This window comes from Pelobates fuscus, chromosome 7 (assembly GCF_036172605.1).
Source record: "Pelobates fuscus isolate aPelFus1 chromosome 7, aPelFus1.pri, whole genome shotgun sequence".
Taxonomy (NCBI): Eukaryota; Metazoa; Chordata; class Amphibia; order Anura; family Pelobatidae; genus Pelobates; species Pelobates fuscus.
Window position 1 is genome coordinate 107,127,915 of NC_086323.1, and position 25,571 is coordinate 107,153,485.

At 40.8% G+C, this 25,571-nt stretch overlaps 1 protein-coding gene across 2 annotated transcripts in view; it reads right to left on the bottom strand.

The window, feature by feature from the left end:
- Positions 1-20,625, bottom strand: part of FAM234B (family with sequence similarity 234 member B) — a 34,443-nt gene extending 13,818 nt beyond the window's left edge. Inside the window, exons 1-8 of one of the 2 annotated variants that reach the window (XM_063426357.1) lie at positions 20,554-20,625; positions 13,892-14,287; positions 12,162-12,257; positions 11,772-11,960; positions 6,680-6,810; positions 4,794-4,941; positions 3,117-3,258; positions 2,330-2,473 (exon numbers count right to left, since the gene is read on the bottom strand). In XM_063426357.1, coding sequence (XP_063282427.1) covers positions 2,330-2,473; positions 3,117-3,258; positions 4,794-4,941; positions 6,680-6,810; positions 11,772-11,960; positions 12,162-12,257; positions 13,892-14,287; positions 20,554-20,590 — 1,283 coding nt within the window. In that variant the 5' untranslated portion in view covers positions 20,591-20,625. Of the gene's footprint in view, positions 1-2,329; positions 2,474-3,116; positions 3,259-4,793; positions 4,942-6,679; positions 6,811-11,771; positions 11,961-12,161; positions 12,258-13,891; positions 14,288-16,372; positions 16,429-20,553 lie in introns of those variants that run through there. The other variant, XM_063426356.1, reaches the window with a different exon arrangement.
- Between the last annotated feature and the right edge of the window lie 4,946 nt (positions 20,626-25,571).

Genomic DNA, 25,571 nt, shown 5'->3' on the forward strand with positions numbered 1-25,571 from the left:
TATTTTTATCTGTTGTTGGTGTCAGGTTTCAAAACTGACATGTAAGACTTTTTCGTTTATTACTGGCCCTTTAAGTGAACTTCATGATTTTCTCCTCTAGTGGCCTCCCTAGCCTCTATTCACTCACCTTAATAACCTCACTTGGATTAAGTAATTAGGAGGCTTGATAAGTCTACTCCCAGTAGACTCACTTGACAATGAAGTCTATGCTCTGATAAAGAATCTCTGTTCCTGGTAATATCCTGTATTTTATCTACATTATTTCATTCTGTAGAGAACTTACCTGCAGTGCCTCATCCTGTACTCATCTGCATTTCCTCATACTGAAAGACACTAACCTGCCTTACTTCATCCTGAACGACTTTCCTTATCAGCTTCCAAGAATCCTGATTTGTGGCGTATTGCCTTCATTGAAGAATCTTAACTGCTTCAATTGCTGCATCACTGCATGATCTCGTAAGCAACCTGCATTATATTATTTTGGAATATACCTACCGGTTTCAAACTCTGCAACTCTGCATGATCCTGTATTGCCTTATCCTAAAAGGTATGGAAATCCTTAACTACTTGGTATAACTTCAAGCCTGATTGTATACAAAAGACTTTATTCATTTACTTTCTAAAGATCTTGTTTGTGGCATATCGGCTAAACCCTGTTTTTTCTCACAAAGTATCCTGTTTGTGGCAGATTGCCCTTTATTCTTTATTTCAGTAAATATGATCTAATACGACAAAGTTTTAACCAATAACCCTTGCAATTGTCTCCTCTCTGACATGATCAGAAGCATGACAGTTGGTGTAACTAATTTGATTGTCATCTATATTCCTGTATGCATTGTGACTATTTTTTGCTCATAATAAATATTCCTTTATTAAGTTCTGCCTTTGTCTGGTAAAGAATCACGTTACCTGAAGAGAATAATTAGTGTTTTGCAATTGCTTTTATATTATGCTTAGTAATATTTGGTGGGTCTTTCGTATTAAGTTACCTGGGGGACCAAGGCATCCCATTTATAAATTGTCTTGGTGGTGGCAGCGTTAAAGGGACTCTCCAGGCAGAGTCTTTTACTCACCTGGTTCCAGCGCCGGGAGCCTCGTGAAGCCGCGCCCCTTATTTCGTCAAAATGACGAAATAGGCGGGCGCGAGCAGGGAGCAATCAGACGCTTCCATTTGGAAGCGTCATTGCTCCCTTGTGCGCATGCGCGGCTTTGCCGCACATGCACACATACTTCAGAGGGCGGCATCCATCTGAGTGACGGCCACTGGAGGTATTCCTATCAATCAATGTAAACACTGTATTTTCTCTGAAAATACAGTGTTTACATCAGATTGCCTGCAGGGAGCTATTGATCATACCTGAACAACTACGTAGTAAGATAGTAATATTTATGCTTAAGTGTGGGTGATGTTAAGGGGGATTTTATCATTATTTCCGGTCTAGTGCAGACAAATAGTGAACTTTAACCCTTTCACCACCACATCTACGTCACGGCCACTCTTGAAGTAGGGTGCGTTCGTGACAGCCTCCTAGGGGTTTATTTTCACTTTAAATCACTCTCTGTGTCTATGACTTACATTTTGTTACCCTAACCATAATAACCGGCACTGTGTTTTTCTTGCTTTTACTTCTAACATTACAAGCATGTGTTGATAAAGTTATCATGTAATTATTAATATAACAAAAAAAAAAAAGGGGGTTGTAATTATATATTGACATATCATGCTGTTGTACGCTGGTCTGCATTAACTTTCTGTAACCATTTCAATCTCAATAAAATAAAAATTTACAAATTGTTAAAATAAATAAAGTTATATTTGTTATTACATCTTTATAGCATATTGTAGCAGTATCCAGCACCTTCATCCACTGGTATACAGCATGCTACTACAGAGGTCAGGACTGGGAACAGTGAGACACACAGGAGTTGTGGAGGGATACATCAAAATAAGGAGTGAGAGGCACAACATAAAGAGAAATGTAGAGAGACTAAATAGAAGACAATGGAAAGAGACACTTATAATAAAATGGAAGTGGACAGAGACACTAATAACTACAGGGAAATGGACAAAAAATACTAAAGGTTTGTTCACTTTTCTGCCCATCTCCCTTTCACTGAGAAGAAGAAGGGCAATGGCACAAAGAGAGGATGAACGGAGAAAAAAATGATGTCGAGAAATACAAATGAGAAAAAAATCTTCCAGAATCACAGACAGGTAACACTGGTAACCCATCAGTACAGTACAAGACAATATACAAAGTTAAACAGGTTTAAGGATTAATACAATGAAGATAGTATTGGATAATATTATTATTCATATGATACAAACCTACTGATGTTGCTAAGGTTGAGACTCCACCTTTGATCTAAATCTTGACCTCGCAGCAATGACAAGCCATTTTTCGTAGTAATAAGCAAGTCGCTGCAGTTGCTTCCAGAAATGGGTATGGTCTGCAGGGACTCCACCTCAGCACTGTAAAAATCAGAAGGCATTTTCATAAATATCCACACTGTCGATGGCGATCCTAAGCCCTCTCAGCTAATGAATTAAGCCTACCTTGATGGGTTTAAATCAGAGCTGAGATATGATTGAAGTGGAGGCAGGGAGCAATCCCCAGCAGATTACTAAAACATTTTGACTACTTCCATTGGGAAGGTACACCATTAGTGGTTATGGTGCTTGGATTGTTCCTCTAAACTGAATATGCAGGTCCTGTGTGTAAGAACTATCAAATGCCATCCATAAATGTAACCCACAACACACATAGCATTTGAAAGAAAAGTAGTAGGAGTGTATAATTAGGAGAGAGCTTAGTTAGTAGTCTGGACCCATGCATTAATTATTTGGCCCTTTTTCAAAAGGAGAATTTGGAAGTAGTTCGAGCCAATTTGTTCGAGCCAAACTTTTTGATTTGCTTATTGGGCAATTTGGGGTGGAAATATGCCCACAATTTGCAATTCAGAGGCACATTCCACATTTAGTGAATACCTCGAATAGGTAGAAGTACATAACTTTCCTTGTTTCATTTTTTCATGACATCATTAATACAAAATCTTCTTTCATTATTCTTTCAATAACGGATAAATCTCAATTGTATGATTTAATGCTGTCTTACCTGTAAACATTAATCAACTTGGAAAGGTTAACAGTTCGTCTCTTCTCCCAATCTGGCTCGTTTTTCTGCAAGATGCTTGGGAAACTATCACGATTATTTGCCTGAGCATAAATATCTCTTAAAGAGACTGCCTGAACCTTCCCTGAAATTTTAACAAAAAAAAAAAAATGAATATTTTCACAACCAGCAATTTACTTTTAAAGTAACACTACATGGTCAGGAACACAAACATATATTCTGGACTCTACAGTGTTAAAACCAACATCTAGGCCCTCTGTCCTCCCCCCCTTGCCACCCTAAATATCGCAAAATCTTACTTTTATTCCAGTCTGCTGCTGTTGGCTCTGCCCGTTGGGCTGATATCATCAGAAGTGTTATTTAAAGCCAATCACAATGCTTTCACATAGGAAAACATTGGATTGGCTGAGAGTGTAAAGGAGGCAGATCAGGGGAAGAGCCAGCACAAGCCAGTCCTGGGCAGTCAGCATTTCCTCATAGAGATTCATTGAATAAATTCATCTCTATGAGGAAAGTTCAGTGTCTCCATGCAGAGAGTGGAGACACTAAATGGCAGTACTGCACACTGTCCAGCACTTCCCCAGGAAGCACATCTAGTAGCCATCTGAGGAGTGGCCGCTGGAGGTATCCCTAGGATGTAATGTAAACACTGCATTTTCTCTGAAAAGACAGCATTTACTGCAAAAAGCCTGAAGGGAATAATTATACTAAGCAAAACAAAAACAATAAGCCTGTGACCTTCTTCTGTCCGCTGCTCTTACCCGTACGGCCAACTCACGCTTGCAGGACTTTTTGCGGGCGGCTCCCGTCCTATGGAATAGCCTGCCTACTGCCATCAGACTCTCCCCTAGTCTTCAATCATTTAAGAAGTGCCTTAAAACTAATTTATTTAGGAAAGCCTATGGCCTCCCAGACTAACCTCTACCTCACATACCTGCCTCTTGCTCTCTCCTAAAGGGCAGCACTCTACTCTCTCCTCCCGCTCTGCTCCACTCCCACCTAATTTGACTTCTATTCCCTGTCCTAATGTGTTTTATACCCCACCTCCTATAGACTGTAAGCTTGTTTGAGCAGGGCCCCCTTCAACCTATCGTTTCTGTGAGTTTTCTTGTAATTGTTCTATTTATAGTCTAATCCCCCCCTTAAATAATATTGTAAAGCTCTATGGAATTTGTTGGCGCTATATAAATTGCAATAATAATAATAATAATAATAATAATAATAATAGGTGTACTGGTGACTATAGTGTCCCTTTAACTACCCAGAGCAAAAACATGAAAAATCATGTAAATCATAAAGAAATCATGGGGAAGGTTTGAACTGCACTAGAGGCTTCCTCTGTAGGAAGAGGAGGGGAATTACCTGGGTCAATCTATGTCCTTGGGAACTGAATGTCTAGCAAATATACCCAAATGTAACAGCAAACTTGAATCAAAGTAGGTTGAGGGTTTTATTTCTAATTAGGTTGCCATTGTTGGAAGAAAAACAAATTATTTGCAGTATTAAAGCAGATGTGTCCCTTCACAATATAATTAACCAAGAAACAAAAATTTACGGACAGTTTACAACCTACTAATTAATACGCATAAAAGATTTATAGTATTTCCACAATTACTAAATATTATTAATGGTATTGCGTGGATTAATGCAATCTCTTACCCAGTCCAAAAAGAATGTAAATGGCTCCCTGGCTAGTGTAGTGGGCTTGTGGTCCCAAAAGTCTGCCGTATCCCATGATGCCATATTTTACCATTACACCCAATGGTTTGCCCGTGCGTCCAGACACAAGAAGGAAACCAAGGTCTGGCTGACAGTAGGTTATAAAAAAAAAATAGAACAGCATGTTACTTTTTTTCCACATAGTCCCTGATAGAGATTACAGCACTTTTGAAGTAATTCTTGCACTGCCTAATATATATATATATATATATATATATATATATAATTATAAATAAAGGGAGCACACTAGGACTTTTCAATAGTGGAAAAAATGGTCTTTACTGTATTAAATCATAATACCAAATCTGTGTACAAAAAAATCGACGTTTCGACCCTCCAGGGGTCTTTATCAAGATCACAAGATAAAGACCCCTGGAGGGTCGAAACGTCGATTTTTTTGTACACAGATTTGGTATTATGATTTAATACAGTAAAGACCATTTTTTCCACTATTGAAAAGTCCTAGTGTGCTCCCTTTATTTATAATTATATATATTGGTACGCGGGATTGCACCTAGGCAGTTTTGATTTTTGCTTAGAGAAATTCAGGAGGAGTGCCTTGCTTATCCATTTTTTGTCTATATATATATATATATATATATATAAATTCTCCATTCTGTACCCAAAGCACAACACATAAGTCTACATATGCGTATCCACCCAGGAGACCTTACAGTAGAACACAGAAAACTAAAAAGAAGGCAAGTAACACTAAGATTCCCAATGTATTACAGACTTCAAAGACATCTCAGAAGAAAAACTGTATACATGAAAGAGAATCTCGAAGAAGTCATAAATATTATCTACATCCACGTTTCCATAACTTGACTGAATTAAGACTACTTCAGATTGGAAAGATTTGATTTTAGGCGGAAGGGAGATGCAATTTTCTTTTGTTCTTTTCAGTTTCTTAGCAGGAGTCTGGGGTAAATTACATACACTAACTTTATATTTTGACAGATTATGTAAGACCTTACACATATTAGGCTTTCTAAAGATCTGAAATAATAATTTTAAAGGAACACTCTATATTAAAAAATAAATAAATGTATTTTTAATGTTGGCTGGGTTTAAAATTTCCACTTCTCACTTGCTATTAGCAAGTGAACGCTTTGCCCTGACAAGTAGTAATTCACCCCTGGTGAGTGTTACATAGATCCTACAGGCTTGCAGTGTCAAGTTACTTTTAAAGGAAAACTCCAAAAGAGTTCCCCGTGTTGCCCATTGTAAGTAGCCAAATTGTTTTAGACTGGTGTGATTTCTCACCTTGAGGTCGGCTAGGTACTGCACCCTGCCTCCTCTACTGACTATGGAGAGAGTGTCAGCTGATTGCTTGAGTTAACGAGCCAAGACGTACACTCAGACAGAGAGCTTCAGATCTCAATCAATAAGGCATGATGTGTCAGGCTTGCTACAGGTCTTCTGGAACATATTTAATATAAACTGTGTCCCAATGATATAGGTGCAGTAGCTTCCAGTGCTGCTGTGCAAGTCAGTACTTTACAATATTTGCAGTTTCAGAAGGTCTGTACAACTCATAGCATAAGTGCTAAACAAGGTAAATTGTGTTACTGTGGCTTTAATATGTACGCAATTTGAAGACTGACTTAAGGCTAGGTGTCTTCTTCTGAACATGTTCTTATTCATCCCCAGCTATCTAGCCATCAGATTATGAGATACTCATTGTAATAAGATACTCTGCATGACATATAAATAAATAGATAACTAATCACACAATTAGTTTACTTAGAGGACAATTTCCTTATTAAAACATTGCTCCTTTGGTTACTTTATTCACATAATGTACAATGTATACAGTGTATTACCTGGGTCTCGCCTATGGTGAGCACCAGCAAGTCATTGGTGTTATCATTATCCAGGTCTGGCAGTATAACCGCAGGTGCTGCCATGGTTCCGCTAGAAACATGACTTGGACTCATTGTCCACAAAGTTTTTCCTTAAAAGAAGACAAAACAAGGAGCCTGTTAATTTGACCAGACAACTCATGTAATTAATATTCTACTCTGTCAAGCATCTCTACACATCTCTCCACAGCACACATAAACATGTACAGGTGAAAGAGAAAAAGTATATCAAGTTTAATTTAAACTTTATTCATGACAATCTTTACTCACCTTTTTCCTGTGCGGAAGCTCCCTCAGCTCTGTTCACCTCCTCGCCTCCCATGTCTTCCTATGCTAATGTACAATCCAATGCTCCTCATAGAGAAGCATTGAGGACCTAATGTGCACTTACCTATAGAAAAGCATGAAGCAAATGTTTTCCTATGGGGGCTTCTTCATCATGTGACTGAGTTTTGGCTGTCATACTAACACCCTCTAGAGGTGGATTTATTCCTACAATGTAAATATTGCAGTTTCTAAAAAAAAAAAATGCAATGATTTACATTGAAGGGCAAAAAGGACAGAGACACTGCACCTAGACCACTTCATGGAAATTATATAATCTGGGTGACTATAGTGACCCTTTAAAGGGACACTGTAGGCACCCAGACTACTTCAGCTCATTGAGGTGGTCTGGGTGCTGTGTCCCTTTTGCACTTAGTCCTGCGATGTTAAACATTGCAGTTCCAGAGAAGTCTGCCCTCTGTCCGTTATCTGGCACATGAGGACCTCCAGCGTCAGATTTTTACCCATAGGAAAGCACTGATTCAATTGTTTCCTATGGGGAAGTCTGTTGTGCGCACAGCATTTGCCGCTCATGGGCATTAGACCCCGCTCGTCGCGGGACAGGCGAGGGGGTGAAGCTACGAACCAGCGCTAGGGGACATCGGCGCTGGGATAAGGCAAGTAAATAAAGGGTTATTAACCCTTTATTTACTGGGTAGGAGGAGGTGCGAGGGAGGGGGGAGGCAGAGGGATCGCTAGTGCCAGGAATACAGCTTTGTATTCCTGGCACTACAGAATCCCGTTAAGGCTGGATATCTTAAAGTTAACCTGTCATGACAAATATATGTTTGCAGTTTTCTAACGATCTGACTTGACTCATGCTATCCAATTAAGTGTTTCTTCCTTAACACTATTAAATGCTCATAATTTAATCTATTTACATTCCCCCGTCTCGTGCTGAGTGCATCAATCGTGTTTTGAGTGGGTGTTACACTTGGTGTAAGACACACCTCTCCTTCATATCCCTATGTGGGAAGCACAGACTTGCTTACCATTGTTTTCCCTTAGGCTGAATTCAGGGTTTTCCTGATAAAAGGCATGCAGAGTACAGCCATCTATGTGCAGATCAGCAAAGACTGAACTGACTGAAAGCAGATGGAAAGGGCTTTTTTTAACCCCGGATTTTAAAGATATCTAGACATTTACTAGCAATTTTGCTAGCACAATGTGTGGATGAAATATGATTCTCTGTTGTTTAAGATGAAGCTGTATTTATCTCTTTACCGAATTTACCGAATAGCAGGTTTCCCATAGACTTATGTTTAAGTACTTTTCAGGATGCAGTCTGAACCCTTACTGTGTCAAGAGAAGTCAGTCCTCAGTGTCTATCTTTCCCCTCAGTGCTGTGAAAAACAAATGCATCCCTATCTAGTGCAGATATTAGTAACAGTCTAAATTACATTCTTCATTTTAATTTGGCTTTTGGTTTGAGTCACTCAACAGTAAATAGTCTCCTAAAAGTGTGCACGGAGCAAGAGATATTTTTCTTTATTTTGCCAAGGCCTTTGATGAAGTAGAACACGCGATCTTACTAAATAAACTAAAAAAAACTCAGGTATTGGATATAAGGTTCTAAACGGTTTTCAATCATTATTATTATCATCTGACAGGCCTAACACATGTTCATTTGCTGGCAGCTTCTCCGACTCGCTCAAAGTTACATGTGGAGTTCCTCATGGAACAATACTTGTCTCCTTTCTATTTTCTATATATTTTAATAGCCCTTCTGTCTGCAAAGAGTTAGCTATGCACATGTACACCGATGACATAATCTTACATACAAGTAAATTAAGCTTATCAAAATTTGAAGCTGTGTAAAAGGATGAGTTCTCAGATGTATGCATGTGCTAAAAATTAGCTGTCTTTAACCCATTAACCCCTTAAGGACTGAGCCAAATGTACACGTTTTGATCAAAATAAAACGTAAACAAAACTTGGAATTTGACTATGTGTCTGTTTAACCGTAATTCACCTCTTTCATATTAAGTGCACCCACACTTATTATATATAATTTTATTCAGGAGAAATAGGGCTTTCATTTGACATCAAATATTTAGCTATAAAACATAATTTAATATGAATAAAATGTAAAAGAAATGTGAGAAATTAAGAAATGTTGTTATTTTTTAGTTCTGCATGACATTCTAACTGTGAATGTCATAATACTGTTTGCTTTTACTGCAATAAAATAGACAAATTTGTATTCAGCGATGTCTCACGTGTAAAACAATAACCCCTATGTACAGGTTTTATGGTGTTTTGGGAAGTTACAGGGTCAAATATAGCACATTTTTCAGTTTTTTCACATTGAAATTCGCCAGATTCGTTACGTTGCCTTTGAGACCGTATGGTAGCCCAGGAATGAGAAACACCCCCATGATGGCATACCATTTGCAATAATACAACCCAAGGTATTGCAAATGGGGTATGTCCAGTCTTTTTTAGGAGCCACTTAGTCACAAACTTATTTTGATAACAATATATATATATATTAAAATACTTGTAAAATTAAATTGCATATACATATTTAATTTTTTTTTAATTAATGTATTTATTTAATGTATTTATTTTATTAAAATATATATATATATATATAATATATACAATTACTGTATGTATATGTTATATATATATATATATATATATATATATATGTAACTCCATAATAGGTGTATTTTAATATTGATATATATAACTATCAATATAAAAATACACTTATTATCGGTTATATATATATATATATATATGTAATATATATATAATATTTATATTATATTTTATTTTTTTAAACCTGATTGCTTTATTAAAAAATGTTTTTAATCTTTTCTGACCAGTAGGGGGACTGCCTGTCAGTTTAGGCAGTCCCCTTGCAGGCAGCTGCATAGGCAGCTATGCTTGCAAAGTGATCGCTCTTTTAGAGCGATCACTTGGCCCCCGGGGGCCTAAATTGCAGAGGGGGGGGGGGGAGCGTACCGCGGCGGAGGTGAGTAGGAGCTGGGAGCTGAGGCTCGAAGCTGTTATGGCTTACTTTTCCGCCGTAACGGCTTTAAAGCCCATTATAATGGGGATGGCATAGAACGCCCTAACGGCGTTAACAGGTTAAATACTGGAAAAACAGTTACAATGGTATTCATGGTATAACATAGCCCAAATAACTTAAATTAACTAATCCCCAATGTAAAGGACACTCCACTGACCAAATAAAAAATGTAAATCACTGTTTAGTGAATACACTGCCAATGAATACATTATACTTTTTTATTCACTGCGGTACATCTAAAAACAGCTTTCATAAGCTCAGATTTCTTATCTGAAACATGTGAAAACTCCCTCCTCCCCTCCTTCTTACCCAGCAAAGACTTTCTGTGTCTGTCCACTCACAGACTTCCCAATGCAGCTCAATGAGAAGTCTTTGCAAGGCAGGTGCTCTGAAAAAAAATAAAAAGAATACTGATCTGCACACAGAAAGTGGATGGATCAGTGAGCACTGTGTGCCGGCTCGTGTTGCTGCCTGTGGTCGATTGGGCACATTGTAGCCCAACAGTTGGCAACTGGGTTTGCAGGGTTTTCCAGTACAGCGGAGCAGATTCCCAGAGTTGGGAATCATGTGATTTGATGTTTAGGGGAGCCTAAGTGGAATGCATCTACTCACCAGCTGTCTCTGTAACCCTTTTCGTTTCTTTGCTTTGGTTGTTAACCTCATTTAATTTTCTAGGCCAAATCATACTCCAGTGGTCATCTGACTCTGCATCTCAGCTATTACACTCCTTTAATATGCTATGCTGATCTTTAGTTAAATGCGTAAATGCTTAAATTTCTTTCAATTTATAAAAGGAGGTATTGTTCTATTTCATTACATCACATAGCTGCAATGCAATCTATGTAACTCCTGTCATAGATGCAACACAATAATGTGACAAGTTAGTTATCTACTTTTAGCTTGTGAAAAATATTTGCTTTAACCTTGGTCATTACCTGAATAAAAAAGAAATTGGCAAAAAAAAAAAATAACTATTCTCCAAGCTCTATCCCAAACTCAGTGCTCTGTACAGAAAAAAGCCTGTCTAGACCTTACCATAAAGCATGGATTGTGTAGCAAATTTAATGCCAGCTGTATACTAAATTTTCTTTATAATAAGTATGCCTCTTTCTACAGCAGTTTTGTTAAGCATGGTAAACTTGGAGATCAGTGGGATTTCACCCAAAGTTAAAGGGATTCTCTAGTGCCAGGAAAAGAAACCCGTTTTCCTGGCACTGTAGAATCCCACGTCGCTGAAGGGGTTAAAGCCCCTTCAGACACTTACCTGAATCCAGCCCCGATGTTCCTCAGCGCTGGGTCGGCTCCACCCACGCTCCTCCCCTGCCGACCTCAGCCGTCAGGGGAGACCTAATGCGCATGCGCAGCAATGGCCTCGCTTGCATTAGGATCTCCCCATAGTAAAGCATTATTCAATGCTTTCCTTTGGGAATTCCGGCGAGGCTGGAAGTCCTCATGCAAAGCGTGAGGACGTCCAGCGTCGTTTAGATGAGCTAAGGTGGTCTGGGTGCCTACAGGTTCCCTTTAATTCTAAGAGGACTATATTTTACCATCATCTAATTTATTTCCTGAAAGATATTACGTACAGAGTTACAGTAGTAAATAAGGAGCAAATGTAGGTAGATTCACAATACAATCAAAGGCAATTCTGAGAATGTAATACCAGTAAAAAAAATGGACGAAGCCAGGTACCTGTAGAAGCACTGATCACTTGAAGAAGTTTGGAGGTCCCCGTTAAGAGACATGTGTCGTTCTGCTCTGGTCCAAGAGTCAATTTCCCACACTGAATGCTGCGAATATCCTCTGGCAGGTGAGCATTCCATAGAATGCTGCTATTAATACCTGAAATGGCTGCTACTAACAACTGACGTCTCGACTTGTCTACAATCATAGAAAAAAAGATAGAAAATGTTAAAAGAGAAAGTTAAAGAGTCATTACAGGAATAATCAAATTAAATCAGGGTGGAGTAACTGTGTATCTTCATGGACCTATCTTTTTCCATAAAATAACTGCATGTAGGTAACTCTTGTAATAACAGGTGTCAAAATAGCAAAATCATCTTGTTAAAGGCAATTGTTTACCTATAGTTACGTTGGTTTCAGATGATAAAAAAGACATTAAGATGTCTGGAACACCATCCTTGTTCACATCAAACAGCTCAAGTGGAGAAAGGACACCTGTGGGCAAGGCCAAAAAAGTAGAGCTTTGATTTCAGAATGTAAAACCCAAACCGATCATTGTTTTTTCAAAAGAAACATTTATGCTTCAGATATGTTATATCGTCTGCATCGTCTTTTTCTGGTTTCTGTAGTGAAATGAATCCTATATATTTAGTACAATGTGTTATTTTATATAACCATATTAAACTGAGTATACATTTCATAAAAATTATAACTACTAAGCTTTCTTTTTCCCATTTTTATATTCGTTCAGCCACCAATTTATTTACAAACCCAATCCAGAACATGCCATATTCTGTGAACCAAACACTCAAACCTTAAACTTCTCTTTTCTTGATGTTCACTAAGATTTTACCTTGTGACTTTAACAGAATATTACAATAATATTACATAAGTTCCTAACAAAATAAATGTTATCTTGACTTCTCCTCTACACATTATTTATATCATTGACAACACAAAATGTAAGTGATAAATTGGATGTTGAAGTAGTGTTTTGAAGTAGTCATGTTGCAAGGACCATGCATTTCTACGCACAAGCATAGATCCTTGCTGATGCTGCCGCAGGTGTAACTTTATCTCTGCCACCTATTATTATCCAGCTCATAATATGATTTCTAGGCAGGCTAATGCTAAAGGGACACTATAGTCATCAGAACAACTTCAGCTTATTGTAGTTTTTCTGGTGGCAGAGCCAAACCAGTGCTGGAATCAGTGGCAGAGCCAAACCAGTGCTGGAAATAAGGTAAGTTTTCACCCTATTTAAGAGGTGCACGGGGGGGCAGGGGGGATAAATAGTAGTTTTAACTCTATAGGGTCAGGAATACATGTTTGTGTTTCTGACCCTATAGTGTTCCTTTAATTCTGTGCATATTCTATGCAGTGTCACTAATTCACTGACTGAAAGTGTCCAGCTGACACTACCAATCAATGAATGGAAGCAGAATGGAGGCTCAATGGAACCTAGGTAAGTGGAAAACGCTGCAAAACATTACTCCTGGCACCATAATCACTATAACAGGCTGTAATAGTTATGATCCTCAGAGTAAACCTTTAAACCTTTGCCAGATACTGCAATTCATTTTATCCGATTAAAGGGTTACTACAGACCTATAAACAACTTTAGCTTGCTGAAAAGCTTTATCAGTGAAGAGTGTGTCCTCTTTTTTTCATTTTGCAAAAAGTTCAGATTGCAATAGAAATTAACACTTTTATAAATTAACCTGGTTACACCATTTTGGCTTTCAAGCAGACAACAGGTAATGTTACTTCCTGGTTTTGTTAGCTCAATGCAGCTAAACTCAATAGTCAGCAATTCCCCAGAGCGCCTGATTTACAAAGAATTTTAAAATCTGTGAGTGGACCGTCACAGAAAGTCTGGGCAGGGTTAGAAGGGGAGTGGTTGCAAAGGCTGCAGGCAAGAGAACTGCAGGTTTTGCAAACTGATTTTAGATATATTCCCAATGAAAAAATGCATAATTAAATGCATGCAAGTTTTCATTTGGGGCATATTTACTAAATAGTGATATTTTTTTTTATTTTGTATTTGGACAGTGGAGTGTCCCTTTAAGTTATGAATGTTACAACTTTCCCAACAGTGTTTATGGTTATACATTGTAATGCATCCTTACCTGTTTCCTCTCCCACATTAAGTGTCCAAAAATTATGCTGGCCGCTGAAAGGACAAGGGATGAGAAATGCACAGACAAGTACCATGATCATACAAATAACCACTGTGAGAATGAACACTGTTGTTCGCACATATGACAAAACAGAGTTAGTTGCCTTAAGCTCTGGATCTAGTCCACTTGGTGTAGACAATCCATCAAGTTTACTGTCCACTGGTCTCTGCTGAACTCTCTTAGAGACTCCTTCAGCATCAGAGTCTGGGTCATGAGATGATGCACGATTGCTTTTCCCGTTCTGGACTCCATTCTGCTGGATGTTGATGACAAGATCATCTTCACTTTCGTCACTGTCGGCCTGTGTGAGGGGGTCATATTCTCGGGGATCATGGGACTTTTTCCCTGTAAAGCAGTAAATCAGGGAAACTGGTATCAACATTCCTGCACACTTGCTACAAAAACATTCCCTAAATTATTTAACTTTCGTCCAAATGCTCTTCTTCAAAACCTTTACACTAGCTCGCTTATGGTTCTCTGTGCCTTCCTAGATCTGTAAGATTTGGGTGTTTTTGCTTCTTCTTTCTCCAGTGTTTTGTTATTATTCTGTCATCATATAACTCCTGTGTGTTTTACCCTAATGCACCCTTTTGATTTGCGCCCTATACAATTTGTTCACTCTTCTATTTTCATCTGTAATGTTAATTTTCCTACATTACACTTTGTACATGTCAAGCAGTGACATAAACGGTCCAAAGTGAATCCAAAACTTGTATCACATCATTAGAACAGGATCCTGGCAACATGTCACCACTGAGCCACCCAGTCTACCTATTAAATGGGCACTCTAAGTACCATAACAATGTTTGCTCTTTGCTTATGTCAGTCTCACCAGTTTTTAAAAATTGCTGTAGCTGTAAGCCTGCATCCACTAATGTCGATACAAGATGAGGAAACTGTTAAAAAAATCTAATGATGCATACTTGTGGTGTGGTCAAAGAGCCATACTGACACGACGCTTTGCATCTTGATCCGTGATAACATACACCTGAAAAGTGAACTTTACTCATGTTTCCAGTCACATGTGATCTTGCTGAACAATACTGGTTTATGCTGTCTTACTTGATTAGAACAGTTCTGCAATAAACGTGCCTTTCTTTCAGCTTTCTGAAATGTTGTTGTCGGTTCAGATCATTATGTACCCTTCCACCGACATAAATTTTAACTTGACTATAACTCTTAAAGGACCACTCTAGTGCCAGGAAAGCATACTCGTTTTCCTGGCACTAGAGTGCCCTAAGGGTGCCCCCACCCTCAGGGACCCCCTCCCGCCCGGATCTGGAAAGGGGAAAGGGGTTAAATCTTACCTTTTTCCAGCGCTGGGCGGAGAGCTCTCCTCCTGCTCTCCTCCTCCGATCCGCCTCTTCTCCTCCCCGTCGGCTGAATGCGCATGCGCGGCAAGAGCTGCGCGCGCATTCAGCCGGTCACATAGGAAAGCATTCATAATGCTTTCCTATGGACGCTTGCGTGCTCTCACTGTGATTTTCACAGTGAGAATCACGCAAGCGCCTCTAGTGGCTGTCAGTGAGACAGCCACTAGAGGAAAAAGGGGAAGGCTTAACTAATTGATAAACATAGCAGTTTCTCTGAAACTGCTATGTTTATAAAACAATTAGTTAACCCTAGCTGGACCTGGCACCCAGACCACTTCATTAAGCTGAAGTGGTCTGGGTGCCTAGAGTGGTCCTTTAAGTCCGGGGGACATCATAATTCCACCAGAAAACCCCCACCTCAAAATAGGATGCACCATTTGTTTAGTGAAAGCAAAACTGCACAGAGCTGATAACTAATCTAATGCTAATAAGTCTTTAACCCCTTAAGGACCAAACTTCTGAAATAAAAGGGAATCATGACATGTCACACGTCATGTGTCCTTAAGGGGTTAAAGACTATATTGATGGCCCACAAGGCATGCATTTAACGGAACAAACAGAAAGAGGGACTTTTGTAGAAAACCTCTCCAGCTGTTAGCTCCACTGAGCATGGCTAGAACGTACCTGCTTTTACTACACAATGAGTTGTATTACAGCTCATCGAGAAGTGTGCATGGAAAGCTGTGCAGATCACAGACGCTTCTTATGAGAATCTTCAGGCCGAGAAGAGAGAAATAATCTAACTAATATAGTGGAAATAAAATACGTTTCATTATGTTGCCAAAGGCAGCCTTTTTTTCCACTGATGTCCAATAATAGTCCATTGTAACTAAATAGTTGTATTTTTTTTTCTGAAAAGCTGCACACCCAGCATTTCGGTATCCACTAGTCAGAAAAGATTCCCTGTTGCCATAACTTAATATCTGTTAACGAAAAAAATCCTTAGTAAAGAAATGGCCACAATCTCTAGCAAGCTACGCTGCAAACAAGTCAATTGATACTTCTGCAAATCTTCTTTCAGTGGCTTAATATTAATGGAAAAATATTTTAATCTCACCATTAGTTTTGATCCAAAATGTCCAAAGACGACTTCTGACCATTTTCTACCTTGACATCAAAAAGAATGAACGTATAATGGAGAGATTTTCTTTTTAAGGGCAGCGAGTATATCAGTTTACGTGCCCCAAGTTAATCCTGCCTGCAGTCTGACAAGCAGTTTCACAGCCAACTAGTAGTACCTGGCAGACAGTGACAAATATTATGCATGTTTTGCCTTAGGCAGCTGCTTAGAAAATACTGGTTTGACCACTTTGATCTCAGACATCTTTCTCCAAAAAGCAGATAAACTAGTTACTTTCCGTCCAAGTATCAAATGGTCAGTGACACAAAGCACAGATGTGTGCAATAACAGTAATATTTTAATATTTATTTAATATTGTCCAATATGTTGTAAATGGTAAATAAAATGACACTCTAGGAACCATAAAAACATCATCAGAATGCAGTTATTATGGTAAGATGGGTCCTGACTAACCAGAAGGGGTTAAACTGTTAACAACGGTTTAACCCCAAAGTCTTCGATCCTGTTCATATCAGCTCTGTGTCACATGTTTGTCCTCACCTTGTGGTGTCCGAGAGGATAACTATATTCCTGGTGAGCTCTCGACCTATCAGTAGCTCTCCATTCACGAAACGGAGTGAAAATTTCTCCTTCGAGGAAACAACTTGAGTTAAACCGTTTTCGCTTTAACATCAAAATTGGAGACTCTGGAGCCCATCCACACTGCCTCTCTTCTACTCTACTCGGCTGTCATAGTGAATAGAAAATTGTTGCCTTGAACAACAACTGTTCGAAACCAGTTAACACCTTAAGAAAGTCAGCACCAAGGGAACTCAGCGTCGAAAACAGATTTACTAAGTTGCTTTAAATTGCTTTTGAGGGTGCAGTGTTCCTTAGGAAGCAGGAATTCAGGAATTGGGAACTTAAAACATTTGATTACAATTGTATTTTAAAATAATTCAATTCTATAAAAAATCCTCTGTCGTAAAAATGAAAAAAAAAAAGAATTTCAAGTAGCACTGTATAAGATAAAGTAGAAACTGGGAAAATGTGGCAGAGCTTCAAACAGCTTCTGACACCAAATGTTGCCATTTTCTATCAGCATAATAAATACAGGCATCTTATTACACATGTACGGGATCATAAATTAAAGATCCCATAGTCTCATAGGATTTTACATAGGCCTCATTTTCTCATTTATACGTGAGTACACCAGGGCACAACAGCTTCTAGATGCGAAGCACGGCTTAACAAATCGTTTAGGTCCATTCAGCCAATTTGTTGGCCCATTCAGCCCGAGGTGGTAAGCTGGCTTAAGGGAGAGCATTTGCGGTCGGTCAGCCAGCCATCTGATAGAGAGTGTGGGGTGTTCAACTGGGCTGGACGCTCCTGGAGTATTGAGACAGACGGCCAGGCGCACAAGGGAGCTGTAACCTCCCTTCCTGCTATGCTCCCTCGCGCGTCCTCCATTGATGCCGGAATATGACGTAATTCCGGCCCCAGCATCACTAAACAGCGTTCTATGGAGCAGGGAGATGACTGAAAACACCCATTGGACCTCAAGGAAAGCTCCAGGTAGGGAGGCTGGGTGGTCACCTTAATGTGTGTTGTCATTGCAGTGACAGTGAATGTGAGTGTGTGTGTTTCAGTGAGTGAGTGAGTGTGGGTGTCAGTGAATGTGTGTGTGTCTGTGAGTGAGTGTCAGTGTGTTTGTCTGTGAGTGAGTGTGTGCTTAAATGACGGGTCCCCATTCAATCACAAGTGTAAGGGGTTTTTACTCACCTTTTTCCCCCCACGCTGTGCTGGTCTTGCCGAAGCTGGCCCTGTCTCCATAACTACGATCATCAATCTTGATGATCTCAGCCAATCCCATAGAAAAGCATTAGGAGGCTATTACGCATGTGTGGCAAAACGCCATTCTGCGCCAGTCAGCATCTCCTCATAAATTGAATGAATGCATCTCTATGGAAAACATTCAACGCCTCCATGCAGAGCGTGGAGATGCTAAACGTAGGTGCCGCGTAGTGTGCAACACTGACCCAGGGAGCACTCTAGAGGCCGTCTGAGTGACTTTCACTAAAAGTGTAAAAGGCAGGGTTTACATTAAAAAGTGTGGAGGGACAGGCAGGTTATAGACACAAGAACAACTACATTAAGCTGTAGTGGTTCTGGTGACTATAGTGTCCCTTTAAGAATTGTATTTTTGACATTGAAAAACCTGGCTCCTAACTTTTTTTGCTGGCTCCTAGATTCAAAGCAAATTTGTCAAGCCCTGTGCTAAAGTATCCAAGAGCTGAAGACCAAGCTAAATAAGTTAACTGTGCCATGAGAAAGATGTTCATATCACCTGACCCTTTCCCTTGGCCACCACCATGTAAGAGAAGGTGTAACCTTTGTGGGATCTTTGCAAAACAAATACAAAGACCATGGAAGAGACAGCATTGCTTTAAGGTAAATAATACAATTATATACTACAAGATTATAATCCTTCCTTCTAAGGGTCAACTGTGAGCCAGTCAGGATATTCATTTGCATTCAGGGCTTAAGAAATCCCCTTTTTTTTCCACAATGCACGAGTTGAGGATATTGATAAAAATAGTACAGTACAACAAAGTACGTTTAAATAAATAAAAATAAAAAAAAAGTCAGGTCAAATATTATGGCTAAAGAATGTTATTTTCATATAATAAAAACAAACAATCTTAGAGAGCTGCTTTAACCCCTTAAGGACACATGACATGTGTGACATGTCATGATTCCCTTTTATTCCAGAAGTTTGGTCCTTAAGGGGTTAAAGCAGGGCTTGATCAGTTCATGCTGGTTCTAGCATACTCAATCAGTAGAGGCCAAGCAAGGAGTGGAACACTCCTGTACTAGTAAACATGCCAGCATGCCCCTGCTTCCTTTTATTGGTCTTATGTGAAAACTTTTTGAGAGAAATTACACAAATTGAGAGTCTCCCAGATGAGCAGAAGCCAGCTCCTTACTTGACATCTATTGGCAGTGTCTGTTAAAATTATGCTGAACTAAGGGCCTTGCGATGGGAATTGAAGAAACCTTAGCCTAGTTTATGTCAAACTGTTACAGAGCACCAGAGCCATGGTGGCTCCAACAGCAGGATGTAGTGGTTATGGAGCTTACGCAGGATGTAGTGGTTATGGAGCTTACGCAGGATGTAGTGGTTATGGAGCTTACGCAGGATGTAGTGGTTATGGAGCTTACGCATGATGTAGTGGTTATGGAGCTTACGCAGGATGTAGTGGTTATGGAGCTTACACAGGATGTAGTGGTTATGGAGCTTACTGTGTCCCTTTGATACATGAAAAATGTACCTCCTCCCACCATAACCTACGCAATAAGCGTGGTGTTTGCGCCGAATCTTAAACTCCACCCCCTACCACCGTTTTCCACCAGGAAGAGGAAGACAAGCTATAAAACATACAACTTGCTGTACTTTTCCATGAAACCTATATGGAGCAGCTGAAATATGTGACTGACACATGTTTTTTTATGGTTTTAAGGGCATACGGAAAGGGGTACGTACATTACTAACCCATTAGCTCCCTATAGAATGCTCGTTTGAGCAGGGCCCTCAACACCCTATGTTCCTGTGCGTCCAACGCGTCTTGTTGCAAATACATGTCTGTTAGTCCACCTATTGTACAGCACTACGGTATTTGTCGGCACTCTAAAAATAATAATAATAATTGGTAGCTAATCATTGAAAGAAAAATGACAATGAGACGCATTCTCCCCAGCAAACATATTTTCTTCCAATGATGGCAAGCAGCCAATCGGTCAGTGCACAATAACACATTATATAGGGCAAATGTTTTACTTGCAAGTGACATATAGAAAACATGCCAGTTTGATGTCCACAGCTAACAGCAGTCGTAGAAATAATAAAAAAAATAATATTTAAATAGAAATACCACAGTAATTAACAACTGCTTCTGCATTTAATATAATAAAAACGTTATAGAATTGGACATCCTTTACAACTACGCCTACACAGAGTAATCTATACTCGAATTCCTTATAAAGTGACTCTGGGTGCCCCAAGGCCAAGCCTCTTAGCACCTGCAGGGTTATATATACTGCTCAGCCCGGGCATTCGAACATCACATTCTATAGACCCGGATACCATCGAACGTCCCGTTATTTCAGCTCTTTCTCACCTGGCAGCTTCAGCGCTCTGGACAGCACCGTAGCCATAATCAGCAAGCGAACTGCGCCGGCGCGGCGAAAAGGATCACGGGAGATGTAGTTCGAAGTCGGGAACAGGAAGCGAGTGGTACGTGCGTGCAGTAACGACACATGCACTTCCTTGAGTCCATATTGTAATGTCTGTCTGCATGTATTGCGAGATATTATTATTTATTGAAACAGTGTGTTCACCAGTATAGAAATACAGCTAAGTAAAAATAGAGTACAAGAAATATTCAAAGCATATATATATATATATATATATATACTTACCACAGAAAATTGGCTATTTAGCATCTGAAGTCCAAGAATAACATCACCAGCGTTTGATATAAAAATAAAACAAGTGTCCTGCACATTTTTCTTTTTTTTTTTAAATTCTTTATTCATCTCATTCCACATTGGAGTATTACAGAAATAGCAACAATGTGTGCAGATACATTTATAAATCTGTCAGGAACAGCATACATTCAAACAAAGGAAAAATATGTAGAATGAGGTGTTTTTATTTTTTTATTTTTATAAAATAAAACTTAAAGGACCACTATAGGCACCCAGACCACTTCAGCTTAAAGGACCACTCTAGGCACCCAGACCACTTCAGCTTAATGAAGTGGTCTGGGTGCCAGGTCCAGCTAGGGTTAACTAATTGTTTTATAAACATAGCAGTTTCAGAGAAACTGCTATGTTTATCAATTAGTTAAGCCTTCCCCTATTTCCTCTAGTGGCTGTCTCACTGACAGCCGCTAGAGGCGCTTGCGTGATTCTCACTGTGAAAATCACAGTGAGAGCACGCAAGCGTCCATAGGAAAGCATTGTAAATGCTTTCCTATGCGACCTGCTGAATGCGCGCGCAGCTCTTGCCGCGCGTGCGCATTCAGCCGACGGGGAGGAACGGAGGCGGAGAGGAGGAGGAGAGCTCCCCGCCCAGCGCTGGAAAAAGGTAAGTTTTAACCCTTTTCCCCTTTCCAGAGCCGGGCGGGAGGGGGTCCCTGAGGGTGGGGGCACCCTCAGGGCACTCTAGTGCCAGGAAAACGAGTATGCTTTCCTGGCACTAGAGTGGTCCTTTAATGAAGTGGTCTGGGTGCCAGATCCAGCTAGGATTAACCCTTTTTCCTATAAACATAGTGTGGTGGAATCTCGGTAAAAATAAATTTAGTAGGCCGAGATTACCACGTGGCATGTGTACGTGCATATGCTGACGTATCGATCAGTTGGTTGCACGAGGCAAGATACGATCAGTAGTGTACGGAGCATGTGCAAGAATACAGGATATAGTATTCCCCTCCTCCATTGTGCTGGACAGGCCATGCGGTCAAGCAGGAAGTTAATTCTTATTTGTATTGATTGGTCAAGAGAATGTGCGGGTGGAGCTTAATATGGGAGGAGTTATGTGCCTATATAAGGAGCCTGCACTATTGTCCGGGGCTCAGAACTTGCTGTATTTTGGTGACATTAGTCCCTCTGAGTCCCGATCGGTGATCCAATAAAGAATCTCTTCCGTCCTGAAGAAACCTGTGTCCATCTCTCTGTGCTTGGCTTCCGTCAGTTTCTCCGGTATCATTTGGTGCATTAGCCGGGAAGCTCATCGTTCAACGGTAGCTGAGAGGCAGAGGCGTGAGACGGTCTATCTTTGCCCACGTTCTCTACGGCTGCACCCCTGAACTTCTGCGTGGACCTCCCTTCGTCTCGGCGCCACTGGTCTGTTGTCCAGGAGATCATCGGCCTCTACGTAAGAAGTGCTGGGGTGTCCCCGTTGATGAGTGTGAACTCAGGTTCAGGAACGAGGAGGTAAGACAACTGCTGTTTTAGACGGCAGACCCACTAGGGGTATACCGATTGTGCGGTAGGCCCAAAAGGGGTTTAAATCTGTGTATGGAATCTGCCCCCTCTGTCGGAGGGAAGGAGCGAAGGCACACCGCTCAATCGAACGCTCTTTAGTAAGACCGTTTGATTTGGTTAGTCAGGCGGGGTTCTGGTGTAAATAGCCCTAGCCGGACACCGGTGTCTTGTCTAGACTAGCGTTCTAGGGTGTATATTTTGTTCGCTAGGTCGGAGGGACCGGGAGACTAAGCGGCGTCTGTGTAAATTCGGTTCGCTAGCTCTCAACCTATCTTGGCTAAGTGGGAAGGCGTGTAAATTTGGAACCCACTAGATTTTTGATAGTAATCGACTAAGAGGCGTCTGTGTAAATTCGGTCCTCTAGCTCGCTATATGTGGTGCTTGGGCAGTGTGGCTAACCAAAACGGATGTAGATAGTTTTAGGTAGTCCATTCAAGGTACTGGCCAATAGTTTAGTTGGGATTGTAAATGTGTTAAAGATTGTTAGTAAAGTGTATATCTTGTTAGATAGCGCGAGCTCAGCCGTCTAGCGAGAGTGTTAATAGTGTGTTGCTGTATCATAGTGCACGGTACCATAACCCTGTATATTTACTGACACTGTATATAAGTACTAATCATTGTCGTCTATTGCATGTTTAACACCATAACCACTAATAATTGTATTGTGACCTTAAATTGTGCTTTGACCTATGCTAACCGTACTGTAACCGCTATTTGTAAAAGACGATGTTACTGGGGTGTGTTATAGACGGGTAATTCATATATAGAGAATTATAGCGTGGGTGACTGTATAGTTTCGCCAAAGGGCATAATATTGATTATCTAGTGACTGGTGTAACAGCTGTGTGTGTACGGGAATTCCCTGAGTGTTTATTGTGTTATTGTGTACGTTTCACTTGGTAACCGTACCACGTGGTGCTGTTGCCAGAGGAAACGGGTGTGACTGTTGAATAGTACGCGTGCATAGTATTCGTTGTCAACGACATTCCATTGATAAGTATGGGCGCGTCGGAGTCAACGATTCCGGATCCCTTAGGTTGTATGGTGAAGCATTTTAAAAAGGGATTCAAAACATGTGATTTGGGGGTTAAAATGTCTCCTGTACGTTTGGTTACTTTGTGCACTAGGGAGTGGCCTACTTTGGTTGCGGCATGGCCGCCACGTGGTAGTTTGGATCCAACCCTGATACAGCGTGTACACGTGGCTGTGTCAGGTAGGCCTGAACTTTACGGACAGTTTCCATATATTGATTGTTGGAGACAGGCCGTAAACGACTCGCCAAAATGGATTCAGATATGCCACGAGGAGCAATGTCGCCTCATGGTGGCCAGGACTTGTTTGTCCACTAGGACGGTGGTTAGGCCCATTTTGGACACGCCCCCTGAGTCCGAGATCCCTTTGCCGCCCCCTTACTTCCCTACAGGAAGAGGTAACGCGAATGCAGGAAGTTCTATACCCCTCCCCTCATTGCCCTCATCCACTTCCGCTTCCTCCTCTAGTACAGAATCCACCCCCCCTCGTATTAAACCTCCCCTTCCGGAACCAGAACCAACCCCCGTTAGATCTAAATATCCTGATTTGGCGCCACTTCAAACTTCCGGTCAAGCTTCTTCTAGCTCGGCTGGGAGTATTCTATTTACCAACTTTTCCCAAAATCAAGCTCCCACATCCTCATGCCCTATTTCCCCCCGACTGGAACCTCTAACTGACGCCCCTCCACGTAGCCCCATACTAACCCGACAACTGACCGGTACCCAACAATTAAAACATTATCAGATGCCTCTTCGTCTGAATCCCGGGTCAGCTTATATCGATGCCGCAGGTCAAATGGCACATGCTGACCCAGTCTTCGTATATGCCCCGTTCACGACTACCGATCTCTTGAATTGGAAGACCCACAATTCCTCGTACACTGAGAAACCACAAGCTATGACCGATCTGTTCACCTCGATAGTTCAGACACATAACCCGACATGGGCTGATTGCCAGCAGTTATTAATGACATTGTTCAATAATGAGGAAAGGACAAGGATTAATCAAGCGGCCATTAAAGCGCTAGAGGATAGAGCCCGTGCTTTGAATCAAGCCAATCCGGCAGCATGAGCCGCAACACATTACCCTAATACCGATCCCGACTGGAATGTAAATGGCGCAGATATGGTTCAACTCAGAGCCTATAGAGACGCTATAATTGCTGGCATGAAAGCCGGAAGAAAGAAAGCTATTAACATGTCGAAGACAGTTGAGGTGATTCAGAAAAGTGATGAAGCGCCCAGTGTCTTTTATGACCGATTATTGGAGGCATACCGCTTGTATACCCCCTTTAATCCGGAAGACGCAGATAATTCCCGAATGGTGAACTCCGCCTTTGTCAGCCAAGCTTACGGTGATATTAAGCGCAAGTTACAAAAGTTAGAAGGGTTCGCAGGTATGTCTATTACCCAACTAATGGAGGTAGCAAATAAAGTATACATGAACAGGGAAACAGAGACTAAGAAAGAGGAAGAGCGCAAGATGCGTAGAAAGGCAGATATGCTAGCGGTAGCGATCGCAGGCGTAGATAGACGGGGAACAGATAGAGGCGATAGTAAGTGGAATGAGGAACCTCTGAGTAGAAATCAGTGCGCATACTGTAGGGAAGAAGGGCATTGGAGAAGTGAGTGTCCGCGAAGAGAACAGTATGAGAGAGACAGACCTAGGACAGGTTACGGAAACTTTAGAGGCAGAGTGAGAGGTAGAGGAGGCCCCGGAGGGAGTAATGGTAATAGAGGGAGTAATGGGAACAGAGGAAGTGTAAGGGAAGATAGGTACTATCCAGCAGCGCAAAGGTCCCGCGATAGAGAAGGTAGGGACTTTGTAGGATTGGCTGACACGGTCATGGAGGACTATTGATACCGACCGGGCTCCATCCCCCTTGGTCGAGCGGAGCCTATGGTCGATGTATCAATAGGGGGAAAAAGGAGTGCGTTCATGATCGACACTGGTGCTGAACATTCGGTGGTGACTAATCTAGTTGCTCCTCCATCTGGAAGAACTATTACTGTAATAGGAGCAACTGGGAGAAGTGCTGCAAAACCGGTTCTTAAAAGTCGACTCTGTACATTGGGAGGCCACGTAGTAAAACATCAATTCCTTTATATGCCTGAAT